Here is a 23,402-nt window from a genome sequence, read left to right as displayed (position 1 = left end):
CCTGCTCTAAAATGTTGTTAAATATATAGAACAAAGGCAAAAAAAAAAAAAAAAAGCTAAAGATGGTTAGATAACTCATAAGAGAGCTTAGGGTTTCATTTGTTTGCACTCTTACTCACTAAAAACAAAACCACCAAATTGCTGATTTCTCACATATCATAATAAAATCACAAACACAAGGCTCACTGAATTAATGTGTACAAGCAGACATGCTTATTTGTAGTTAACATCACGTTGCATGCAAAAGCGAAACACAATGGAAATGCATGAAAATTAGTGGGTATGTATGCACAGATTACATTTTTTAGTGCTTTATGAATCATCCACGAATGCTTGGAAGTGAGTGTTAAGTGCTATTATGAAGCCAGATGACAAGATTTTTTTTTTCCTACCAGTTTTCTCAATTCCCACTTGAATCGCTTTGGCTGGCTCTGTTATGCCTTGGAAATGATGTCAATACAATTCTGAGTCTGCTGCTAGGGAGTACAAAACATTATAGGTCCTATATAAACAATGTTGTTGTTTTTTAATCTTTCTTTTTTATTTGACAATTGTTTTTTTGGCTCTATTCTATTTCTTTTTTAAGATTAGATGACCAGAGTCTGATAATATTAACCTGCATTGACTCTCAATAGGACAACCAATCAAAAATATACGAATTCAAACTATATTTTTGCTTTACAGATGCCAAATAACTAGTAAGCCTAAGTTCATACTTGTGTTTCTGATATATAACGCTTATGTAACTCTGGGCCTAAACCAGTGTAATTTCCAATAAAAATTCCTTCCTAACCTTAATTTCTTACAAAAACAAAATTTTAAGTAGCTTTTGATTACCTTGAAGCTGGATATAGAAGTATTTTTTTTTGCACTTTTAAGAGTCTGATTGACCCATTTAATAATAATTTCATCATTTACTTTTTCACCCTCTCCAAGATCTGATAATACATTCAATGTGTACCTGTAATAGAAAAGATGTATATTTGAGAGTGAAAGGGATGAAATTTGCTCTCACATCATTTATATCAATATTTAGATAAATATTTAAATATTTTGGCTCTAATAAATATTTCTAATATTAGGTATTTGCACTTAGTCACAGTCACAGTCCAAAGTTGCAAAGCTCAGTAATCAAAAACAAAAACTATAGATGGTGTTTTACAAAAACAACTCTTTACAAAGCAGTGTTTTACAAAAACAACTCCTTACAAATACAAAGGTATTAATAAAAGTGATTGATTCTAGAGATTGACCCACTTTTCAACAAAATATATTATCAATGGTAAATCATTTACAAACATTTTACATTGTAAATTTTTCCATTTATTATTCTCAAAAACTGCTAAACATTTAGTTCATATGACTTACTGAAGGAAATAGTATTGCTGTAAACACATCAGCCTTTACCTTCTCATCAGCTGCCATACCAATGCCAGAGTAAGTGTTGACTTCCCTTCATTTAGGTCCTGCCCAGCAATGCCAACCAAGGAGAATTTAGCTGTATTCTTCCCAAGTTCCACTGCATAGTTACAGTTTTCAATCTATAAATAATAAGTAAACATTCTGATATAAAAACATGTTTTTAAAAATATATCTCTTGATTAAACCAGCTCTGTTCAGTCACTTGAAAAATAACTGAGGATACCTTCTATTTATATGACAGAATATCATTTCATAATAACACTGAAATTAAGGAAATAATTATTATTCCCATTTTATAATTATTCCTTTTTTTTTTTTTTTAAGATTTTATTCATTCATTTGACAGACAGAGACTACAAGTAGGCAGAGAGAGAGGAGGAAGCAGGCTCTCTGAGGAGCAGAGAGCCCGATGTGGGGCTCGATCCCAGGACCCTGAGATCATGACCTGAGCCGAAGGCAGAGGCCTTAACCCACTGAGCCACCCAGGCGCCCCTAATAATTCCCTTTTTATAGCTGAAGATATCAAAGCTCTGAACAGTTAACCTAGACAGAGAAACAACTGGCTAAAAAGTTTTAAGATCTTACTCTTAAAGTTGACTGTCCAAGATTACATAGTTTATTTGTGACAAAGCTGTGACTAAAAACCAAGGTTTCCTACATTCCATTAATAGAGTTAAAAGAAAAGATGAATACCCAACTTTTGTAGCAACATGGACGGGACTGGAAGAGATTATGCTGAGTGAAATAAGTCAAGCAGAGAGAGTCAATTATCATATGGTTTCACTTATTTGTGGAGCATAACAAATAGCATGGAGGACATGGGGAGTTAGAGAGGAGAAGGGAGTTGGGGGAAATTGGAAGGGGAGGTGAATCATGAGAGACTATGGACTCTGAAAAACAATCTGAGGGGTTTGAAGTGGCGGGGGGGTGGGAGGTTGGGGTACCAGGTGGTGGGTATTATAGAGGGCACGGATTGCATGGAGCACTGGGTGTGGTGAAAAAATAATGAATACTGTTATGCTGAAAATAAATAAAAAATAAATTTTAAAAAAAGGCAAAAAAAATACAGTTTTGTTTAAATTTAAAATTAAGGAATAAAGAAATTGTTTCATTAAGAATCTAAAACTTCATCTCCCATTTCTCCATCCAGATACTACTCATCTTCCAAAATTTAGCTGTTAACCCTCATTCTTCAACAAAGTCTTATTATTGAACTTCCAACAATGTTTATATTGTAATGCTTATGTACCACATTCTACTTAGCAATCCATGTACTTTCTTTTGTCAACCACAGGACAGGCTCCTTTAAAAAAAAAAAAAAGATTTTATTTATATATTTGTCAGAGAGAGACAGAGAGAACAACCACAAGTAGGGAGAGTGGCAGGCAGAGAGAGAAACAGGCCCCTCACTGAGCAAGGAGCCAGATGTGGGATTCAGTCCCAGGACCCTGGGATCATGACCTGAGCCACAGACAGACGCTTAACCAACTGAGTCACGCAGCATCCCTAGACAGCCTCCATTTAAAGGGCAAAACCTATAACATGTACATCTATATCATACTCTTCTCCACCCCCTGACCAGAACCCATCACAGTGCCCTGCCTACAGTAAGAATCTTACAAATGACCACCGAGTAAATTATTTACTTACCTACTTCTTTCTGGGGTTATAAGTTCAGTTAAGTCTTTTCTCTAGCAAATTTTTTGTCTATTCAGTCTATATAGATGTTTATTATCTCCAGTTTTTTATCTCGGGGTTATATGTGTATGTGTGTGTGTGTGTTGTGTGTAAATTCTTAGGTATTAGAATCCTTTTCTCCAGTGAAATTGTAGGCTCTCATAATCTTATAACACCACCAGTAGTAAAAAGTGCTTACTAAATATTTTTTGGAATAAACATTTAATTAAGAAAAACAGTATAAACAGTGTAACTGTTTTCTTCTGATTTTCTTTCCCAAGTTAGTTATGATTTCATTACAAAACAATTCAATATGAGATACATAGATACATATTTTTTTCCTAAGAAGGTATTTCTAGGAAAGGTGAGAAAGGGAGCAGACAATAACAGAATTTGCAAAAATAAATGGGTATTGTTCCTTGAAAAAGAAAATCCAAATTTCCAAAGATAAGTTTGTTACAAATAAAAATTCACAAAAGATCCTTTGGTCCTGCTATAGCATCTGCCTGGTTCTCTCAATAAGTTTAATAAAATCTTTGGTAGGTATACATTTTTTCAAAATATAAGGAAACAATATTTTAAACTTCTTTTTCCTAGTAATTATATTAATTATGGATTTATTTAGCCTATTAAAAATATATGCCATAGAAATGCACAGAATTGAAAAACAACCAAATAGATACCCAGTTTATAGAAAATAGCATCAAAGTTCAGATTATGTAACAATGTGAACAGAAGAGAGAAAATCCAGGATATTTTCCACTGACACCTGTTTCAATGGCAGAATTTTCTACCAAATGTAATAATAATCATTTTCATGCAAAATGTGTTTCCATGAAGGGCTGTCTATTTTATAGTTAGTTAGACCAAAATTCCTAAGAGGAATGATGGTGAGAAGGGTGCTCAGGGTTACTAGAAGTCTAAGATGTGGGAATGACCAGCAACAAAAGGGTCCCTAGAAATTGATGCTCATATAAGGAAAAAGAGGTGTTCTGTTTTTTTATTAACATATAATGTATTATTTGCGTGAGGGGTACAGGTCTGTGAATCATCAGGCTTACACATTTCACAGCACTCACCATAGCACATACCCTTCCCAATGTCCATAACCCAGGCACCCTATCCTTATCCCCCCACCTCCCAGGTGTTCTATTTTTTTGGCAACAGTTGATTCCAAATTTGGCAAAACTTCTAAGATCTAGAGAGGTACCAAACTAGAGAAAGAATAAGAAACTCAGTTCTAGAGATAAGTCATGTTTATGGTACTACTTAACACTCTAAAAATGGATCTGCTCACTGAGGATGTAAATATAGAAAGTTAAGAGCAGTGAGCCAAGAACTGAGCCTTGCAAATTCTAGAGTTGTCAGGCTAAAAAACGAGGACTAGGTAAGAATAAAGATAAGAATAAACACAAAGGAAGTAAGAAAAAATTGGAGAATGCAGTTTCATAGAGTTAATGGGAGAAATGATTATCAAGTACTTCAAATGCTTTGGGAAAAGTGAAGTTTGCATCATTTGGAAAATGAGAAAAATTACATGAAAGGATACAGGCTTCCAAGTGAAAAGAAATACTGGAGAAATAATGAAGAAAGACTATTTAAGTGGTGCAGCTTTATGAACTTTACAAATGAAGCAAAGTGATGTCTGCTGATGAGTGCCCAAAGTCCATAAAATAATCCTCCGTGATACTTTGTCATGAAAGTACTGCTTCATTTTTTAAACACCTTGAATTTATTACAGGCCTTATGTTTCATTCTATAAGCAGCTTGTATTTGTTGAAAGGAAGCATTTTACATATGATTCACTTGTGACATCTCATAATTAAGATTCCAGATAAAATAAGTAGTTTAATTTTTGTTTCCCTGTTACATTTTGCATCTGCTTACTCCTAAAGGAACTAGAAAAAGAACATAGCCCATAGTTAGTAGAAGGAAGGAAGGAAAATAATAAAGATCAAAGCAGAAATAGGTGAATAAGAGGCTTAAAAAAATAATAGAAAAGATTAAAAGAAACCAAGAGTCGGTCTTTGAAAAGGAAACAAAATTGATAAACCTTTATCCAGACTCATCAAGAAACAGTCCTCGAGAGTCCTTGAGAGAGGAAGCAAATAAAAAGAGTCCTTGAGAGAGGACTCAAGTAAAATCAGAAATGAAAGAGAAGTAATGACTGTACATCACAGAAAGACAAAGGATTGTAAGAGACTACTACATAAATTATATGCCAACACATTAGACAACCTAGAAAAAATGGATAAATTCCTAGAAACATACAATCTTCTAAAACTGAATTGGGAAAAAATCTGAACAGACCAGTAAGTAGTAATTAAATTAAATCAGTGATCAAAAATCCCCCAACACTTGAAGTAATGAACACTAGGTGTTGTATGCAACCAGTGAATCACTAAATTGTACCTCTGAAACTAATAATACAGTATATGTTAAATTGCATTTAAATTTTTAAAATTTTTTAAATTTCCCAACAAACAAAAGTCCAGGACCAGATGGACTCACAGGTGAATTCTACCAAACATTTAAAGAAAAAAGGAGGGAAAGTAGGAAGGGAGGGAGGGAGGAAGAGTTAGTACCTTTTCTTCCCAAACTATTCCAAAAAATAGAAAAAGACAAGAACAAGTATTGGTAAGGGTGTGGAGAAAAAGGAATGCTGTGCGCTGTTGGTGGGAATGTAAGTTGGTGTAGCCACTGTGGAAAACATTATGGAAGTTCTTCAAAATATTAAAAATTAAAAACTACATAATCCAGTAATTCCAGTACTAGTATTTACCCAAAGAAGATGGAAACACCAATTCAAAAAGATCCCTGCACTCCTATGTTTATTGCAACATTATTTACAATAGCCAAGATACAGAAGCAACCCAGTGTCCATTGATAGATGAATGGATAAAGAAGATGTGTGATGTGATATACACACACACACACACACACACACACATATACACATACACAATGGGGTATTACTCAGCCATAAAAAAGAATGAGATCTTGCCATTTGTGACAATATGGATACTCTAGAGAGTATTATGCTAAGAGAAATAAGTCAGCCAGAGAAGGAAAATACCATATGATTTCACATGTATGTGGAATCTAAAAAACAAAACAAATGAGCAAAAAAAGAGGCAGAAACAGACCCCTGAATACAGAGAACTGATGGTTGCAGAGGGGAGGACGGGAGAATGGATAAAATGGATTAAAGACAGTAGGAGATACAGGCTTCCAGTTTCGAATCACCATCATTCATCTGCCAGATAGTTTCCCACCAACTGTAATCAAGTCACTGCTCTGCTCAAAAATGTTTCATGGCTTCCCATTACTTTTAGTTTAAAATGCAAGCTCTTTAATCTGACAGTCAGGGTTCTCAACATCTGGCTCCAATTGAAATTTTAGGGTTCATACTTACTTCTTCCTATTGGAATCCTCTGTTACAGCCAACATATTCCCTCCCATTCCCAGAAATGCATTTTATATGTCCCCATCACTATCCCTTTTCCTGATCCTCAGCCTCCCCTCTAGCCTCCTTTCTGAAACCCTTATTCCAATACCACCTCCTGCATGAACCTCTCAAAATAAATGCAAACTGTAGCCTCTTCTTCCTTAGAACTCATAATCCATGCTTCTATATATGTTGCACTATATTACAGTTGTTTGTACACACATCTAATTTGTTTAGGCTTCTTGAAGACCAACTTCATGCTTTGTACTATTTTATATTCTGCATTGCACCGTACAGATAGTAGGTAATCAGTAAATGTCTGTTGAAAGATATTAACAAATAACCAGTAAAGATTTGGCAAGTTCTGGAGATTATAATTCAGGAAAGAGATATGATGCACCTCCAAGAAAATTAAGTGCAACTTGTTAAAGACAAAAGCAGTTACATAAAGCGAACTGTCTTCATCTTTCCAAACATTTATTAAAGCATGTTTATAAAAGGGCTCTTAAGGGGCACCTGGGTGGGTGGCTCAGTGGGTTAAGCTGCTGCCTTCAGTTCAGATCATGATCTCAGGGTCCTGGGATCGAGTCCCGCATCGGGCTCTCTGCTCAGCAGGGAGTCAGCTTCTCCCTCTCTCTCTGCCTACTTGTGATTTTCTCTCTGTCAAATAAATAAAATCTTTAAAAGGGCTCTTAAGCTTAACACATTTTGGTTTAAATCAGAATCATGGGAACAGCCACATGTTACTAAGCTTTATGAAACTCCAAATCCTTGGTTTCATATTAGAACAATAACAACATATCCTTGGTGATTATCTCATTCACCTTCTTCATGTTCCCTCCAAGAGCAGGATAAGGAGGTTTGTTGACCTGGCTCCAGTCGACAGGCACACGGATCATTTCATAAAGCTGAAAGACCACTAAAGCATCTGCAAGGTCACTAAAACAAGAAGAAAAGATGATAAAGAGGGAGGAAATTTTATTAAGCACAATGAAGGTAGGCTTAGGTCTTCAAAAACACAACACGGTCATTTAATGCTTAAAAAATGACAAAGACAAGGGTGCCTAGGTGGCTCAGTTAGTTAAATGGCCAACTTGTAATTTAGGCTCAGGTCATAATTTCATGGGTCATGAGATCAAGCCCCATGTCTGGCTCCATGCTCAGCAGGGAATCTGCTTGAGCTTCTCTCCCTCTGCCCCTCCCCCACTCGCTCGCGTGCGCGTGCTCTCTTGCTCTCTAAAATTAGTCTTAAAAAAACAAAATGGATCATTTGACTCAGAACTTCTTTTTTTGTTCTTTTCTCAATTTTTAATTGTAAAGTCTAGCTAGGTAACATACAGTGTAATGTTGGTCTCAGGAGCAGAATTCAATGGTCGACCCAGAATTCTAATCTAGGAATCTCTCCAAAAATTTTAATATATGTTTACAAAAATAATAAGTACAAAGACATTCATTGCCACATTATTCATTAATTTGGAAGCAAATTAAATGCCTGGCAGTAGGGAGCTGCTGAATAAACTCTCTATACCATGGACTCCTGGTCCATAGTAAGAAATAAAGTCTATCTCTATGTACTAACATGGAAAGTTTTATAAGATTACATTTTAAAAAGCAAGTGGCAGAAAACAGCATACAGTTTACTATATATAAAACTCATTTTCAAAATTGAGAGTATTTCAGTACCTATATACGCTATGGACTGTTAATAGCAATACCGCTGGGCAGGAAAAAAAGGATTATGGGAGATGTAAGCGAAGTATTATCATGTTTTAATTCATTCTACATAGTCACATATTTCCTGAAACTTGTTCAGTGAGAATACATTCATGTATTACTTATGTATTGTGATTTTTAAAACTTTTTTAAATATACAAAATCACAATAGCTACAAAGTAGGCAGCTGTTCATGTTAAATAATGAGGATTAAATAATGAGGATTAAGAGGATTAAGAGAAAGATAATGCCAATTTATGAGCAAGTTGGCATTACTGAAGTAAGAATAGTTCTACTTTGGATTCAGAAAAACACATTCTTCTGAGATGCTCAAAGTATATCCATTGAGTCTGTTTTCAATTCTGTATGCTAAGGACATAAAGCAACAGCAATTGGTTTTTTTAAATTGTTGACTCTATGATGTATTTTGTCATTTTTCTCTCTCAACAGCTTGTTCACCAAGTTTTTTTGCTAAGATTCATATGAAAGTTACTTTGCAACTCTGGATGTACACCCTATGGCAATGAAGGGGACTGGACCCTGTGCTGAGTGATGGAAAGATAACATCTATTATGAAGGCAATTAAGAACTGACTTGGTTATGTATAAAAGCACATGGAGAGTTTCATATAAAAAAGTTACTAAAGGATTTGTATCTGCTCTGAATTTTTCTTTTTTACTTTAAGTGAATTCACTTTTACTTCTATTTGGTGAGCTATTACTCATGTTTTGCAAATAGGAAAACTGAAGCCCAGAGAGTTGAAATGATTTCCAGAGAATTCAAGATGTATTCCTGAACCAACCAGTCATAGAAAAATTCTAGGACTAACAGTTCTTCAAATATATTAAATAACTTGTATGGGGAGAGAATTTTCATTTAAAATCAATCTAAATTATGCTAATGCTTTGGTTTGCTTTAGATCTGGTGTACTGCAGGAGAGTGGTTAAAATAACTTAGGGTTTAGGAATATGATCCAGACACAAATTCATGGACACATGGTTCTGGTGCCAACTAGACCTCTGGCCACTATTTTTCTGTATATGACAGTTCTCTTGAGGGTTATGTTAACTTTTGAGAATTTTCTGAATTCTCTTTTCCAAAATAGAATTACATGTGCCTAGAAGTCCTATGCTAGTACTTCAGGACTTTGAGTAAAAAATGTTGTCAATTCTCTCCTCCACTGTCAACCAAGGAAGACTCTGGAGATCATGACATTTATGAGAAAGTTACCATGGGTCTCACTCAACAAATCTTAGTCCCCTAGTATGAAATTTACTTTGTAATTTAAAAAGAAATTTACTTTGAAAATTACGTGCTTGTGTAAAAAAAAAAAAAAAAGGCAAGTATATTAAGTCACTAAGATTAAAAATAAGTCTTCTCACTATTCTCCATCCGACTAACCAGGGTGCATACAGTTTGGTATTCATCCCTTCCAGGTTCTTAAAAACTCCATATACAAATGTGTGTATACTCAATTTTTCTGCAAGAAAGAAATTTAATCCCAACATTTTTTTATGCTATAAATGCTTATATTAAGAAGAGTTCAAATAAACAACTTACCATTACACTACAAGGAACTAGAAAAAGAAACTCTTCCAAAATTTAGTAGAGGAAAGAAATAATAAAGAAAGATCAGAAATAAATAAAATAGAGACCAGAATAAATAATAACATAACACTGAGTATAATGACCAGTTTTTCCAAAACAAATAAATAAACAATATTAGCAATGCTTTGTATACACTCAATTTTAAAATAAAAATGGAATCATACAAGACCTATTCTTCTTTTTAAAAAAGATTTCTTTATTTTAGAGAGGGGGGTGCAGGGATGGGGGTGACAGAGGGAGAGAGAATCTTAAGCAGACTCCCCACTCAGTGTGGAGCCCCACACAGAGCTCGATCTCACAACCCCAAAATCACAAACCCTGAGATCACAACTTGAGCTGAAAGCAAGAGTCGGGCGCTTCACTGACTGTCCTACCCAGATGTCCCTGACATATTGTTCTTTTCTCTCAAATATGTATTATAGACATTCTTTTACATTATTCTATAAAGATCTTATCCCTCTCCTCATCATCTATCTGTACCCCCAGTATCTGATTCCTTTACTGCCTTCCTACTATAATAAAAATTCTAGTCTAAATGATATTTATCTCTGCCATCTAGCTGGAATTTACACACTTTTAAAGGATTCATCAAATATTAGTTCATCACATCAAAGCCAGTTACCATAAGGTAGTACTGGTTGTAGATTTTTTTGGAAATATTTTATTTATTTATTTGAGAGAGAGAGCATGAGAAGGGAGAAGGTCAGAGGGAGAAGCAGACTCCCCATGGAACTGGGAGCCCAGTTCGGGACTTGATCCTGGGACTCCGGATCCTGACCTGAGCCGAAGGCAGTCGTTTAACCAACTGAGCCAACCAGGAGCCCTGGTTTTAGATTTTTTTTTAATTTTTAATCTTTAAAAAATATTTTATTGGGGGCACCTGGGTGGCTCAGTGGGTTAAGCCGCTGCCTTCGGCTCAGGTCATGATCTCAGGGTTCTGGAATCGAGTCCCACATCGGGCTCTCTGCTCAGCAGGGAGCCTGTTTCCTCTTCTCTCTCTCTCTGCCTACTTGTGATCTCTCTCTGTCAAATAAATAAATAAAATCTTAAAAAATATATTTTATTTATGTAAGAGAGAATGAGCACAAGTCAGAGGGAAACGGAGAGGGAGAAGCAAACTCCCCACTGAACAGGGAGCCCAAAGCAGGGCTCGATCCCATGACCTTGAGATCATGACCTGAGCCAAAGGCAGATGCTTAATGGCTAAGCCACCCCAGTGCTCTAGTTTTAGATTTTTAACAAGACTTTGAATATACACCAAGAAGCAGAAATTACTATATCATAAATCTTCAATTAGCCAATGAATTGGTCTTTTGTGGCATTAGACTTGAGTTCAATATTTAAATAATAATTCAGTTATTGTTCATTAAGGAGTTTCCTTAGTGTATAAATTATTAATATACAATTTTGCAAAAAGTTGAGTTCTTATCCAGTTTTAAAGGCAGGCTGGTAGCTCCTATAATAAAGAGAGAAGGAAGGTCTCTTCTTATACAAACCTAGAAAGACACATTGTTAGCAGGACCAGATAGCACAGAAAATGTTCAGTAAAATACTTTTTAGTCCTACCAATGTTGAAAATGTGTTGTCATTTTAAACAAGAAAGAGTAAGATAAATCACAATTACTCAGGGAAAGCAAGTTATTTCTGCAAATTAGAAGCAAATATCTGCAACAAATTACAGGAAAAGTGAGGTAGATTTTGGCACAAATAGAAAGTGTGAATTATAATTTAAAATACTGATCATGGGGCGCCTGGGTGGCTCAGTGGGTTAAAGCCTCTGCCTTCGGCTCAGGTCATGATCCCAGGGTCCCGGGATCGAGCCCCGCATTGGGCTCTCTGCTTAGCAGGGAGCCAGCCTGCTTCCTCCTCTTCTCTCTGCCTGCCTCTCTGCCTACTTGTGATCTCTCTCAAATAAATAAATAAAATTTTTTTAAAAATAAAATACTGATCATAATGATAAGAACAATTTATAAAATATTACTACTCTATTCTAATTTTTACTTTTCTGATCAATAATTATAAAAGAGTAAGAGGGATTATCTTTACCAAATTGGTTGTTTACATCATCAGAAACTATAACTACCATCATATTCTGATCCTTTTAAGAAATACCATCCTTTTTTAAAAAAATCCATTGTATTGTCAATTTCTAGGATTCTGAAATCCTAAATGTTGGCTAAAATTCCTGTGATTTTTAGAAAATGTACTAATGTAAATGTACCTAAGGTGTGAAACTAGAAAAGTTGGACTCTGGCTATAAAACTAAAACACAATAAAATATTTACCTGTACAAATGATTAATGTATGGGTTGACCCCCAAGGAATTCATCCAGTTCCGAAATGTTCTCTCTTCCTTGCTCTCTCCTAGAGTAGACACAAGTTTGTACTGATGATTCAGGGAAAAATGCAGTAAGAAATATATTTTAAACCATCCTGGCAGGTGTAAACCAGCCAAACGTACTTTTCAGTGGTTTCTGTGATACTGCCATCTTTTGGGGGGAAAGTAAGTCTTATTGCCAAAGTCCCTTCCCTGCCCTATCTATATAGGCCTCCATTTGCTCTAAAGTTCTCTATCTAGAGTCCTTTCTTTGATGTCTATTAACTACTGAGTCATGGGTTTCTCTGTCCAGAAAGTGACAGAGAAACTTACATGGTCTTATCTGTAGTTATGATTACATGCAAAATGGACTGGCTAAAAATTGAAACTCTTTTAGCATTCAGGGTAATATCAGCACAGTAACACAAAAGAAAAGCTGTGCTTTTCCCAATGCAGTGTTTCTAAATTTGTACAGGTTTTTATTTTACACAACGAAGTTTCCTGACATACAAACTAACATTTTAATTATACCAAACAGCAATGAAGGGGAGACGGGATTATAGGTAATACAAGAATAGGCAATGAAGGGATATAACTATTTTACAGGTTTCATGAGTTATTTTAGATTGATGTAGCCCCCACACAGGGTGCTAAGAGAAAGACATCTATCTAATCCTAGAAAGTCCCTAGACCTCAGAGATCACCTCAGTTAGAGAAACTCCTTGCAGGCACTCTTATTTAACCTGTGATTACCTAACCTCCCTGAGCATTCCCTTTGCTGCAGTGCTCACACCATCTGCAAGAAAAACATGCGCTATCATGTACCACAAAGTAGCAGAGAGTGAATATACTCTCCTTGCCATGTCTGCCCTCTGTTCATCCCCTAGACTGCAAATAATCCCAAGTGACTATCTGTAGTATTATCTGTTTTCAGCAAAGGAAGGGAGCAATGGAATGTCCTAACTTACACCTCATCACCAGACTTGTGAAAAACACTTTGTGAACAAATATTTACACCTATCATCACTTCTAAACTATAGGCAAGTTCAGGTCACTCTCTAGACTTTGACTCATGTGGGATTCCCAGAACAAGGATACATCTAAATCTATAACCATCTGAGCTCCAGAGACCCATTCCTATGGAGCTTCCCCTGCAATCATCTTCAGAATAAGGGCCACAGGTAAAATAACCCTGCACACTCAGAAGAGAAACCAAACCTTGTAAAATATAAAGGATTTTGGTTTTTGTGATGCTGTTCAGGAAATAACCTGTCCACTATAATTTCGTTTGATTTTCTATGCTACTACCTAATGGTGTTCCCAGAATCTACTTTAATTATTGATCTATTAAACAGTGTAGCCATATAATTTAAATTCCATTCCCTTGGGCCTGCATAAAAGGTAACTGACCAGTCTGCTGTATCTGCCACTATCACTTTATGATAAATAACCTATTTGAAAACCCTTTAAAAAAGAACCAAGTTAAACCAAATATTACTAGAAATCATGCTTGCTCTTTGTAGGAGTTATTAAACAAGTACAAATTATATATAACTTTCCTCAAAGCAACATAAATATAAGCATACTATCATCAACAGTTTGATGCATGTGACTTGGATTTACCTTTGAGCTGCTTCTTTATTACAGTCTGTAATGGGTTTTTCTCTAGTAATTATGGAAATGTTACATTATTTCCTTCTGGGAAAATCCAAGTTATGTTTTAAAATTAAAAACACTAATAATGTAACAATAGTCTCATTTTTAATTGAAATAACATCCCAATTCTGCTGAACCTGATGGTACAGCAAATAAGATTTAAGAAGACACTCGTATTTTGACTGAATTCTGAAACTGTTATGAGCTTCAGGGTGTCATATTTCTTCCCATTGTTCTCTTATATTGTTACTATTTTCATTTCTGATGCCTGGAAAGTAAAATAGATTATGTAAGTGAGCATTTATTTATCTAACACCATTTCAAGTTGTCTTGGTAAATAAATGCTCAAAGCCAAAAGCACTACGCATTTGTGCAAGAGCCATGGTAAAGCATTACAAAAACATATGTATTCCAGATTGTGAATGTTGTCCATATTGCAGACAACTAAAGCAATCTTAGAAGTAAAATGTTCACTGCTGACATAAAAGATAGAAAGACTATAAAACATTTCAATTTTAGGGCCAAACTGATATCTGCAATTGATAAAAGTTTCAGAAAAAAAATAACAAATATACTACAATGAGACTACTAAGAGGAAAGAAAAAGAACTAACATATATTTAACACTCACTAAATGTGCTAAGTGATGTTTTCCTCTTTCTAACCTATTACTGAGGACATACTATATGCTAAACTCTTTCCTTCATGAAAGGTCATTTTAACTTGCTCTTTAGTTCTTCAAAATTAGTACTACTAATCTTGTTTTGTAGGTGAGAAAAACAAAGCTCATGGAAGTCATTCAGATACTAAATGGTGGACCCATAATTTGAACAAAGTGTAATAACATGACCTATGAATTTTCTATCACCACAAATGAATTCTGAGATGGCCTCTCTATACAAAGCCCACATATTTGGCTCAGTTTAATATGAAGGTTTTTTTATTTGGTTGGGCTTTTAATTTTCTCTAATTCCAGACAGATAAAATTCTTTGCAATGAGAATATGAATATGGGTTGTGATAAGGTCAAGCTTCAACTATCATAAGGATCCATAAAAACAAATTTAGAGAGGAAAAATTCCAATTGACAGTTGAGTCAAATACATTTTTGGCAGACGTATCAAGGATATACATATGTTCTAAATAAAGATGATTGATAAATATTTCCCATAGTATCTTCTTATATAAATAGAGGAAATACTAATGGAAATGTTTAGCAATCCTATACACACTGAAAAATTCCAAAAGCATGCTGAACACTAGCAAAAGAATTCAAACATGACAAATAAGAGAGCGAGCAAGTTGGAAAAGATATCTAGCAAGAACTCGGTGACTATAAAAAGCAGATCATTTTTAATATGCCACTCTAAACAATGCCTTCTCTTGTAAGATACAGAGGGATTTTGAAGTTTTCCAGACTGATAAAAACCTAGCACTCTTCCATTTTATTTATTTTTTTTAAAGTTCTAATCCCACACTCTCAATTTCTCTGCCAAAAAATCTACTCCTTTATCTATTTCCCCACTCAATTACATACCTTTGTGGAGAATATAGTCTTTTTTTAATTTTGAGAACATAGTCTTTATCTTCCCTCTCAATTACATATCTATATAGAGAATATAGTCCTTATTTTACTAGACCTCGGGAAGAGTGAATTGAATTAATCATATTCCTCAAAGAGCGTGTTTGTTAAATCTGAAACTTCTTTCATTAATCAAGAAGATGCAATTATAAAGTGTTAAGGATATTGGAATTCTGGTTGTGGCAGTCAAAAGAGAAGATCATGAAACTTATTTCTCATTCTAACCCCCTCCCAGGGAAGGAAGGGAGTAAGGCAGGTTCTGTGAGAGAAAGGACACTGCAACATCAAATTCTCCCCACCAAGAATCCTTACTTGAAGACTGCCTTCTCCAAACCAGGGCAACTGGTGAGACTATTTTAGGATGGGCCCCTCCCTCTGACTGCTGCCACTGTTTTCACCTTTAGTTCTGATACCAATGTCAGTTTGGGTATGCGTGTGAGAGTATGATAACAAAGAAGAATACAGGCTAGAAAACAAAGATAGGGAGAAAGAACTAGATAACAAGAATGTTTTTGTCATGACAATTCATATATCATAAGCTTCAGTGACATTCAAGAAATGTAACATAGCTAAGTAATACAAAATAGAACCTAAACAGATCCTTTACTGGTGATAAAAGATAAGTGCGTTTGTTTAAAGGAGAGGAATATAGGCTTTACATCATGAAATCCAATTGTCAAAACTGATTTTTGTTGTGTTTACATATACAATATCCCATCATTATAGAAGGCAAATTCAGTGGAGAGTTTACATAATCAAGCCTTGATGTGCTGTTCTAGTTCAGTTTCATTTGTGTTCTTCCTTGTTGTCATTCTTTAGGCATATTAAGACAGAAAAAACACAGCATGAACAATGCAAAAAATAAATCAGATAGGATCAACCCAGATAGAAAGAATAAATGGTACTAATAAAAAGAAGGTTCAGAATGAACATATTTATAGAGTATAGAAAAGTACTAAATACAGTACCTACATTAGGAGGGGTCAAATCTGCATTTCACAAAGCAAAACAGGAAAGTATTATAAATTATGAGACAGATAACAATAGCCCACACACAACAAGACAAGTAATGAATACTTAAAATTTTTTCATGTACCTTAAAAACATTAAAAAGAGAATAATACTGGAGTCAAACTGTAGCTTTTAAAGGAGGAAAAAAGCTACAAAATAATTATTTTTCCAATAGATAATTCATTGTCCATATTGGTGGTGGAGTTATGTTATGTGGTCATTTAAGAGACTACTTTAAATGTATGATAGTTTTTACTAAACACTGATGGAGAGATGACAGACAAGTAAGATTTACCCCAGCATTCTCTTTCAACAAAACCAATAATGACTTTTCTTAATATGAACTTTTTAATGAATGCACATGCCTACACACTGCATCTCCCACCACAATCCCCTACCTCTGACAGCAAAGTAGGTCACTACCACAAGAAGATACAAACTGTGAAGCAATTAAAGGCAGAAAGAACATACCTTCCAATAAATTCATATCGATGTCATTATCAGGCTTGTGTAGGCATGGGTATGTGTTAAACAGATTAGCTACAAAAGCTAAATTAAGTTTAGGATTGCCTGAAACCACATCTGCAGGAGTAACAAACTGTCTGCAGCCCAGTTTATCTGCTTCTTGAAGCATGAATCCAGCACGCTTTAGGTCATTTTTCTCCTAAACAACAAAATAAAACAAAAATGGTCAAGGTGGGCGCCTGGGTGGCTCAGTGGGTTAAGCCTCTGCCTTCAGCTCAGGTCATGATCTCAGGGTTCTGGGATTGAGCCCCCACATCAGGCTCTCTGCTCAGCAGGGAGCCTGCTTCCTCCTCTCTCTCTGCCTGCCTCTCTGCCTACTTGTGATCTCTGTCAAATGGATAAATAAAATCTTTTAAAAAATAAAAAAAAAATGGTCAACATTAAATTGCCAACATTGATTGGCATAATTTTTTATTGACATACGTATTTAAAAGCAAGCAATTTTCTGGAAATATATTAAATGATAGATTAAAACAACCTCTCAAATTTTGTATCAGTCAGCTCCTACTGGTCAATTATAGATAATTTGGTCAAGATCATATATCAGAACACCTTCTGGCTGAGAAGTTTAGTTATCTCACCCATTTTACTCTGAATAATATTTCCAGTAGACTCTTTTCTCAATGAAAAACAAGTTGGGATACAAATAGGAAATTATTAAAATTAAAAGGACAGGACTTTTCACAAGTGCAAAATCCTGGAAACAAACTAAATGCTTGTCAACAGGAAAGGAGACAAATAAACTGTCTCATATTTACACAGTGACACTGAACAATGTGAGTGACCCTTAGCCATATATGTTCAAAACAATACTAGGAATTTAACTACTTTTTTTTTTTTTTTTTACAAAAAATAAATGAAAAGTAAAATAAAAAATTTAATTTTGTAAGGGATATATTTGGTTGAAAGAAAACTACATAAAAAGAGAAGCAAAAGGACAATGAACATAAGACTGAAGATGGTGATTATCACATTAAGGTGAGGCAAAAAGATGGAATAGAGAAGAAGTAGAGAGCTAAACACAAATTAATATCAAGGTCTTAGCTTTCTTTTGGATTGATGGTTCATACAGACTTGTTAAAATTTTTAAACAACTACAAACAAAAATAAATAAAAAGAGGCAGGCACATCCATGGACCCATGATAAGATTATATTATGACTAAGAATTATAACTTGTCTCATTTTGTGTATTAGTTACAAAAAAGTAAAAATGTAAATGAAATCAGAGAAAGCAACAGGTTCGATCCTATTAAACAATATAAAGTTCCTAACGTAGACATGAACATAATATATGGACCTTATAATATGTGGACCTTATTCAGATCTTAATTCAAATAAACAAGAAAGAAAATTTGATATTTAAGAAGCAATTGGAAACGTCAATGTTGACTAAATTTTTTTTAACATTTTTATTTATTTATTTGATAGACAGAGATCACAAGTAGGCAGAGAGGCTGGCAAAGAGAGAGGGAAGCAGGCTCCCCACTGAGCTGAAAGCCGAATAAGGGGCTCGATCCAGGACCCTGGGATCATGACCCGAGCTGAAGGCAGAGGCTTTAACCTACTGAGCCCCCCAGGTGACCCAAAGTATTATAGTTTTAAAGTTTCTTTATCTTCTAGAAATACATATTGAAATACTTATCAATGAAGTGATATGATGTCTAGGATTTGCTTCAAAATAACACAGGACGGGGGTGCCTGGGTGGCTCAGTGGGTTAAAGCCTCTGCCTTCAGCTCAGGTCATGATCTCAGGGTCCTGGGATGGAGCCCCACATCACATCAGGCTCTCTGCTCAGCAAGGAGCCTGATTCCCTTCCTTTCTCTCTGCCTGTCTCTCTGCCTACTTGTGATCTCTGTCTGTCAAATAAATAAATAAACTCTTCAAAAAAAAAAAAAAAAAAAACCACAGGAGAGGAAGGATAGGTGATAAATGACTAAAGACTGATTATGAGTTGATAGTTGTTGAACCTGGAGGATGAGCACAGGGTAGTTCATTATACTGAGTGTGTGAATTGTTTTATTATGTTTAAAATTTTCCTTAAGTTTAAATTCTAGAGATGGATAGTGGTGATGGTTGTACACACTGCAATTGTACTTAATGCCAAAGAACCGTGCACTTGGGCACCTGGGTGGCTCAGTGGGTTAAAGCCTCTGCTTTCAGCTCAGGTCATGATCCCAGGGTCTTGGGATCAAGCCCCACATCGGGCTCTCTGCTTGGCAGGGAGCCTGCTTCCTCTTCTCTCTCTGCCTGCCTCTCTGCCTGCTTGTGGTCTCTATCTGTCAAATAAATAAATAAAATCTTTAAAAAAAAAAAAAAAGAACCGTGTACTTAAACATAGTTAAAATGGTAAAAAAATTAAAAAAAATTTATTTAAAAAAAACTTATTTTTTAAAAAATAAAAAAATCTTTAATTAAAAACTGTACTTAATCGGGCTCTCTGCTCAGCAGGGAGCCTGCTTCCCTCTCTCTCTCTGCCTGCCTCTCCGTCTACTTGTGATTTCTGTCTGTCAAATAAATAAATAAAATCTTAAAAAAAAAAAAAACTGTACTTACATTAAATCCTGAAAGGTCAATGGCAATGGCAGGTTTATCACCCTGTTCACCTTTAGGTGCAATCTGATTAAGCAGATGAAAATAGGCTCTTGAATCCTTCAAGGAAAGACATGAAATAGAATTTTTTAAATGAATAAAATCATCATTTGATTTAGGAAAATAGTATCAAACTGAAGAAATTGTCCTTGTCTTAAAGAATGGAATAACTTAGTAACTTCTTACCAACAGGCTCCTGAATGCACTATGCTGGTATCACACCTCACAGCTTCTAGCAACACCATTCCCTATACCTGGAATACCTTTCCTCACCTTTTCATTTATCAATACTCCCAAGCATCCATTAAGATTAGGGTCAAGATATCAAATAAAGGGCTAGTATCCAAAATATATAAAGAACTTATCAAACTCAACACCCAAAGAACAAATAATCCAATCAAGAAATGGGCAGGGGACATGAACAGGCATTTCTGCAAAGAAGACATCCAGATGGCCAACAGACACATGAAAAAATGCTCAAAATCACTCGGCATCAGGGAAATACAAATCAAAAACCACGATGAGATATCACCTCACGCCAGTCAGAATGGCTAAAGTTAACACGCCAGGAAATGATAGATACTGGTGAGGATGCAGAGAAAGGGGAACCCTCCTACACTATTGGTGGGAAGGCAAGCTGGTGCAGCCACTCTGGAAAACAGCATGGAGGTTCCTCAAAAAGTTGAAAATAGAACTACCCTATGACCCAGTAATTGCACTACCAGGTATTTACCCTAAAGAAACAAATGTAGTGATCCGAAGGGGCACATGCACCCGAATGTTTATAGCAGCAATGTCCACAATAGCCAAACTATGGAAAGAGCCTAGATGTCCATCAACAGGCAAATGGATAAAGAAGATGTGGTGTATATATATACAATGGAATACTATGCAGCTATCAAAAGAAATGAAATCTTGCCATTTGCAACAACGTGGATGGAACTAGAGGGTATTATGCTGAATGAAATAAGTCAATCAGAGAAATACAATTATCATATGATCTCCCTGATATGAGGAATTTGAGAAGCAGAGTGAGGGTTTGGGGGGGTAGTGAAGGAAAAAATGAAACAAGATGGGAATGGGAGGGAGACAAACCATAAGAGACTTTTAATCTCACAAAACAAACTGAGTGTTGCCAGGGGGAGGGGGTTATGTAGAGGGTGGTTGGATTATGGACATTGGGGAGGGTATGTGAAATGGTGAGTTCTGTGAAGTGTGTAAGCCTGACAATTCATAGACCTGTACCCCTGGGGCAAATAATACGTTATATGTTAATAAAAATAATTAATAAAAAAAAAGATGAGGGTGAAGTATTAACTTCTGGAAGCCTTCCCCCATTTAACTCAGACTGGCCCTGTGACCTGTTCTGAACAACAGAATGCCGGGCAAGTGAGGTACTGGGGCTCCCAAGCCCAAGCCCTAGGAGCTTCTGCTTCCTCCCTCTTGAAGTGAGTCTCCATGGAGGAAGTCCAGCTATCTGAAATGATCACGCTATGAGGAAGCACTAGCTAGCCACGATATTGTCATTTTAAGCTATTAAGTTCTGAGTGGCTTGTTATATAGCAATAGATAAATGAATTATCTGTCTCCTAGATGTTTATCTCCCTGTATAACCGGTCAGCTTCTTAAGAGCTAAATCTTCACATCCCCTATACCTGGCATACAACCCCATAGGAGGGGTTTAATAAGTATCTGATAAACTGAATTTTAAAATAAGAGAGCCCCCCAAAATATATATTTAAATGAGCATATAATAACTGAAAGCAGAGAAATATAATGTCACTTCAAAGAGATTGTCATCTAAGCCCATTATGACAAGAACATAGTCTGACTGAAGGGGTTAATATATCTAGAGAGAAAATACAAATAAATGCCAATGCTGATTAGTCTGGGTGGGGAAAAAAGCATAGAGAAGAGGGAGACACAGGGACCAAGTATGCCAGTGCATGTCTAGGGAGTGACCATGGAAGAACTGTTAGGCACACTGAATGTCACAGGCTCCTTGACAAGCTCTTCTGATAAGGGAGGGAAGTATTTCAAGCCATTTTGGTTGAAAATCATACCTGAAGAATTCCTTTGTCTACTGATTCCCTGTGCCCTCAGACATCTGGTCTCCTGTTAGCTTGTTATTGGCAAAGTGGGAGTAAGAGTATTGAACTGGTCAGGCCCACAACGACCTCTAGTCCAGTGAACAGACAAATTCTCAGTCCAAATTAATAGACTGACCTCCTCATTATAATTTAATCTCTTTGTGGCATATAAAATGGGAAGGAATGCTTTAATCTGCTAGGGCTAGTATCTCCGCACAGCCAAGCTATATTTCTTCTTAAATACCAGTAAACCAGTTTTTCTTCATTGCAAAAGAAGATTTTGTCCTTTTTATATTTTTTAAGATTTTATTTGAATTGCAGATAGCTAATACACACTGTAATGCTAGTTTCTGGTGTACAATACAGTGTGATTCAGCACTTCCAAACAACAGCCGGTGCTCAACACTGCTTAATCCCCATCACCTATTTCATCCATCCCCCCATCCACCTCCCTTCTGGTAACCAGCCATTTAAACCAGTTTTTTTTTTTAATAAAAAGATTTTGCAATTATAATCGGAAGATCCACCTCAGACAGAGAAATGCAAAATTTCATTTTTTTACACTTTGGCCTTATGCATTAAACTTCAGTTTGAAATTAATTTTGAACATGTTTTGATTTTTTTTTTTACATTCTACATCTTTCTTTTATATCACAGTTATGAACATTAAAATATAAACCTTAATGTCTTGGCTGAAGTTTTTGATGTTGCGCCATCCTGCATTGGTCAGATGGTAGTTCACCCATCGCAGCAGTAATTCCTCTGGAGAAAGCTTCATCAGCTCTTCTAGATCCTCACCTTCATTTAGCAATGCAATCAGAGCTGAAAGGAAAACAATAAAATGTAAATTCTTCCCAGAGTAAGTATATGTTAATGAAAAGCAAATATTTTTGATGATCTTACCTTCATTCCTAGAAATCTCAATATCAGCCAAAAGACCAACTTTGATGATCTGCCAGAGAAGTCCCAAGACCAAGTGAGGTTTTCCTTCTTTGAGATCCTGGGCCCCAATGTTGACCACTCTACAACCAATGGCTGAGGCAGAATTCAGGGCTAGGTTTAAGTTTTCCTGAATTGCCACAAAGAAAATTACCTGTGAGAAAGTACTTTCCAAAGTCTTACTGACAAGTTGCGAAGGTAAATAAGAAACAAAAGATTGTGAAAATTCAGATTTTGAAACACAAGTAGTATTTATACAAGCAAAATACTACTACAAAAGAAAAAAAAAACAACCTCATAGCTTTAACCAGGACTTTACTACTTGATCTCATTCCCTTGCTTTCATAGTTACTGTACGTCATTTTCATCCCTTCGTATTTCTCTTCTTTTGTACATCATGATACTACATAAACCCATCATCATGAGGTAAAAAACAAAAAAAAAAACAAAAAAACCGATATTATCACAACTTTACAACCTTTTATAAATGAATGAGGCTTCTTTTGGATAAAGTTTCATGGGAAACTGGTAGTATTCTAGCCAATCTATTCCCAGAGCTCTAAAATTACTAAAAAAACAAGATAGATTTAATATCCACAGTAACACTTTGCTCCTTCCCAGAGATCTTCTTTCATTCTACATTAGTATACTCTTTCAAGCCTCCTAACGATCTACACTATTACCACCTACTCATATTGGAAGAATGTCGTCTCTAAAAAAAATTGTAAAAGTTTTAGCTCCCTCAGACCCATCCTGTAGTTATTGCAAAACAGCTACAGAATATTTTTTCCTTATTTTCTTTAATGCACTGCATTCACACATTAA

At 35.6% G+C, this 23,402-nt stretch overlaps 1 protein-coding gene and 1 long non-coding RNA gene across 6 annotated transcripts in view; one reads left to right on the top strand and one right to left on the bottom strand.

Moving 5' to 3' along the window:
- The window catches only part of LOC309854300, a 29,162-nt gene extending 20,257 nt beyond the window's left edge, over positions 1–8,905 (top strand). Inside the window, exon 3 of the long non-coding RNA XR_014306142.1 lies at positions 8,711–8,905. This is a non-coding gene — a long non-coding RNA (uncharacterized lncRNA). The remainder of the gene's footprint in view (positions 1–8,710) is intronic.
- PLS1 (plastin 1) overlaps positions 1–23,402 on the bottom strand; it is a 117,135-nt gene that overhangs the window by 16,874 nt on the left and 76,859 nt on the right. For all 5 annotated transcript variants that reach the window (XM_082713104.1, XM_082713103.1, XM_082713105.1 and 2 more), the window contains 8 exons: positions 22,542–22,707; positions 22,318–22,460; positions 19,513–19,608; positions 16,904–17,096; positions 12,154–12,232; positions 7,372–7,486; positions 1,408–1,541; positions 838–961 (listed from right to left, as the gene is read on the bottom strand). In XM_082713104.1, the coding sequence (XP_082569230.1) occupies positions 838–961; positions 1,408–1,541; positions 7,372–7,486; positions 12,154–12,232; positions 16,904–17,096; positions 19,513–19,608; positions 22,318–22,460; positions 22,542–22,707 (1,050 nt within the window). The remainder of the gene's footprint in view (positions 1–837; positions 962–1,407; positions 1,542–7,371; positions 7,487–12,153; positions 12,233–16,903; positions 17,097–19,512; positions 19,609–22,317; positions 22,461–22,541; positions 22,708–23,402) is intronic.

The sequence above is a fragment of the Mustela nivalis genome (genome assembly GCF_964662115.1).
Source record: "Mustela nivalis genome assembly, chromosome: 1".
Classification (NCBI taxonomy): domain Eukaryota; kingdom Metazoa; phylum Chordata; class Mammalia; order Carnivora; family Mustelidae; genus Mustela; species Mustela nivalis.
Note: the sequence above shows the minus strand (reverse complement) of the source record. Positions and strands in the feature narration are given on the sequence as shown.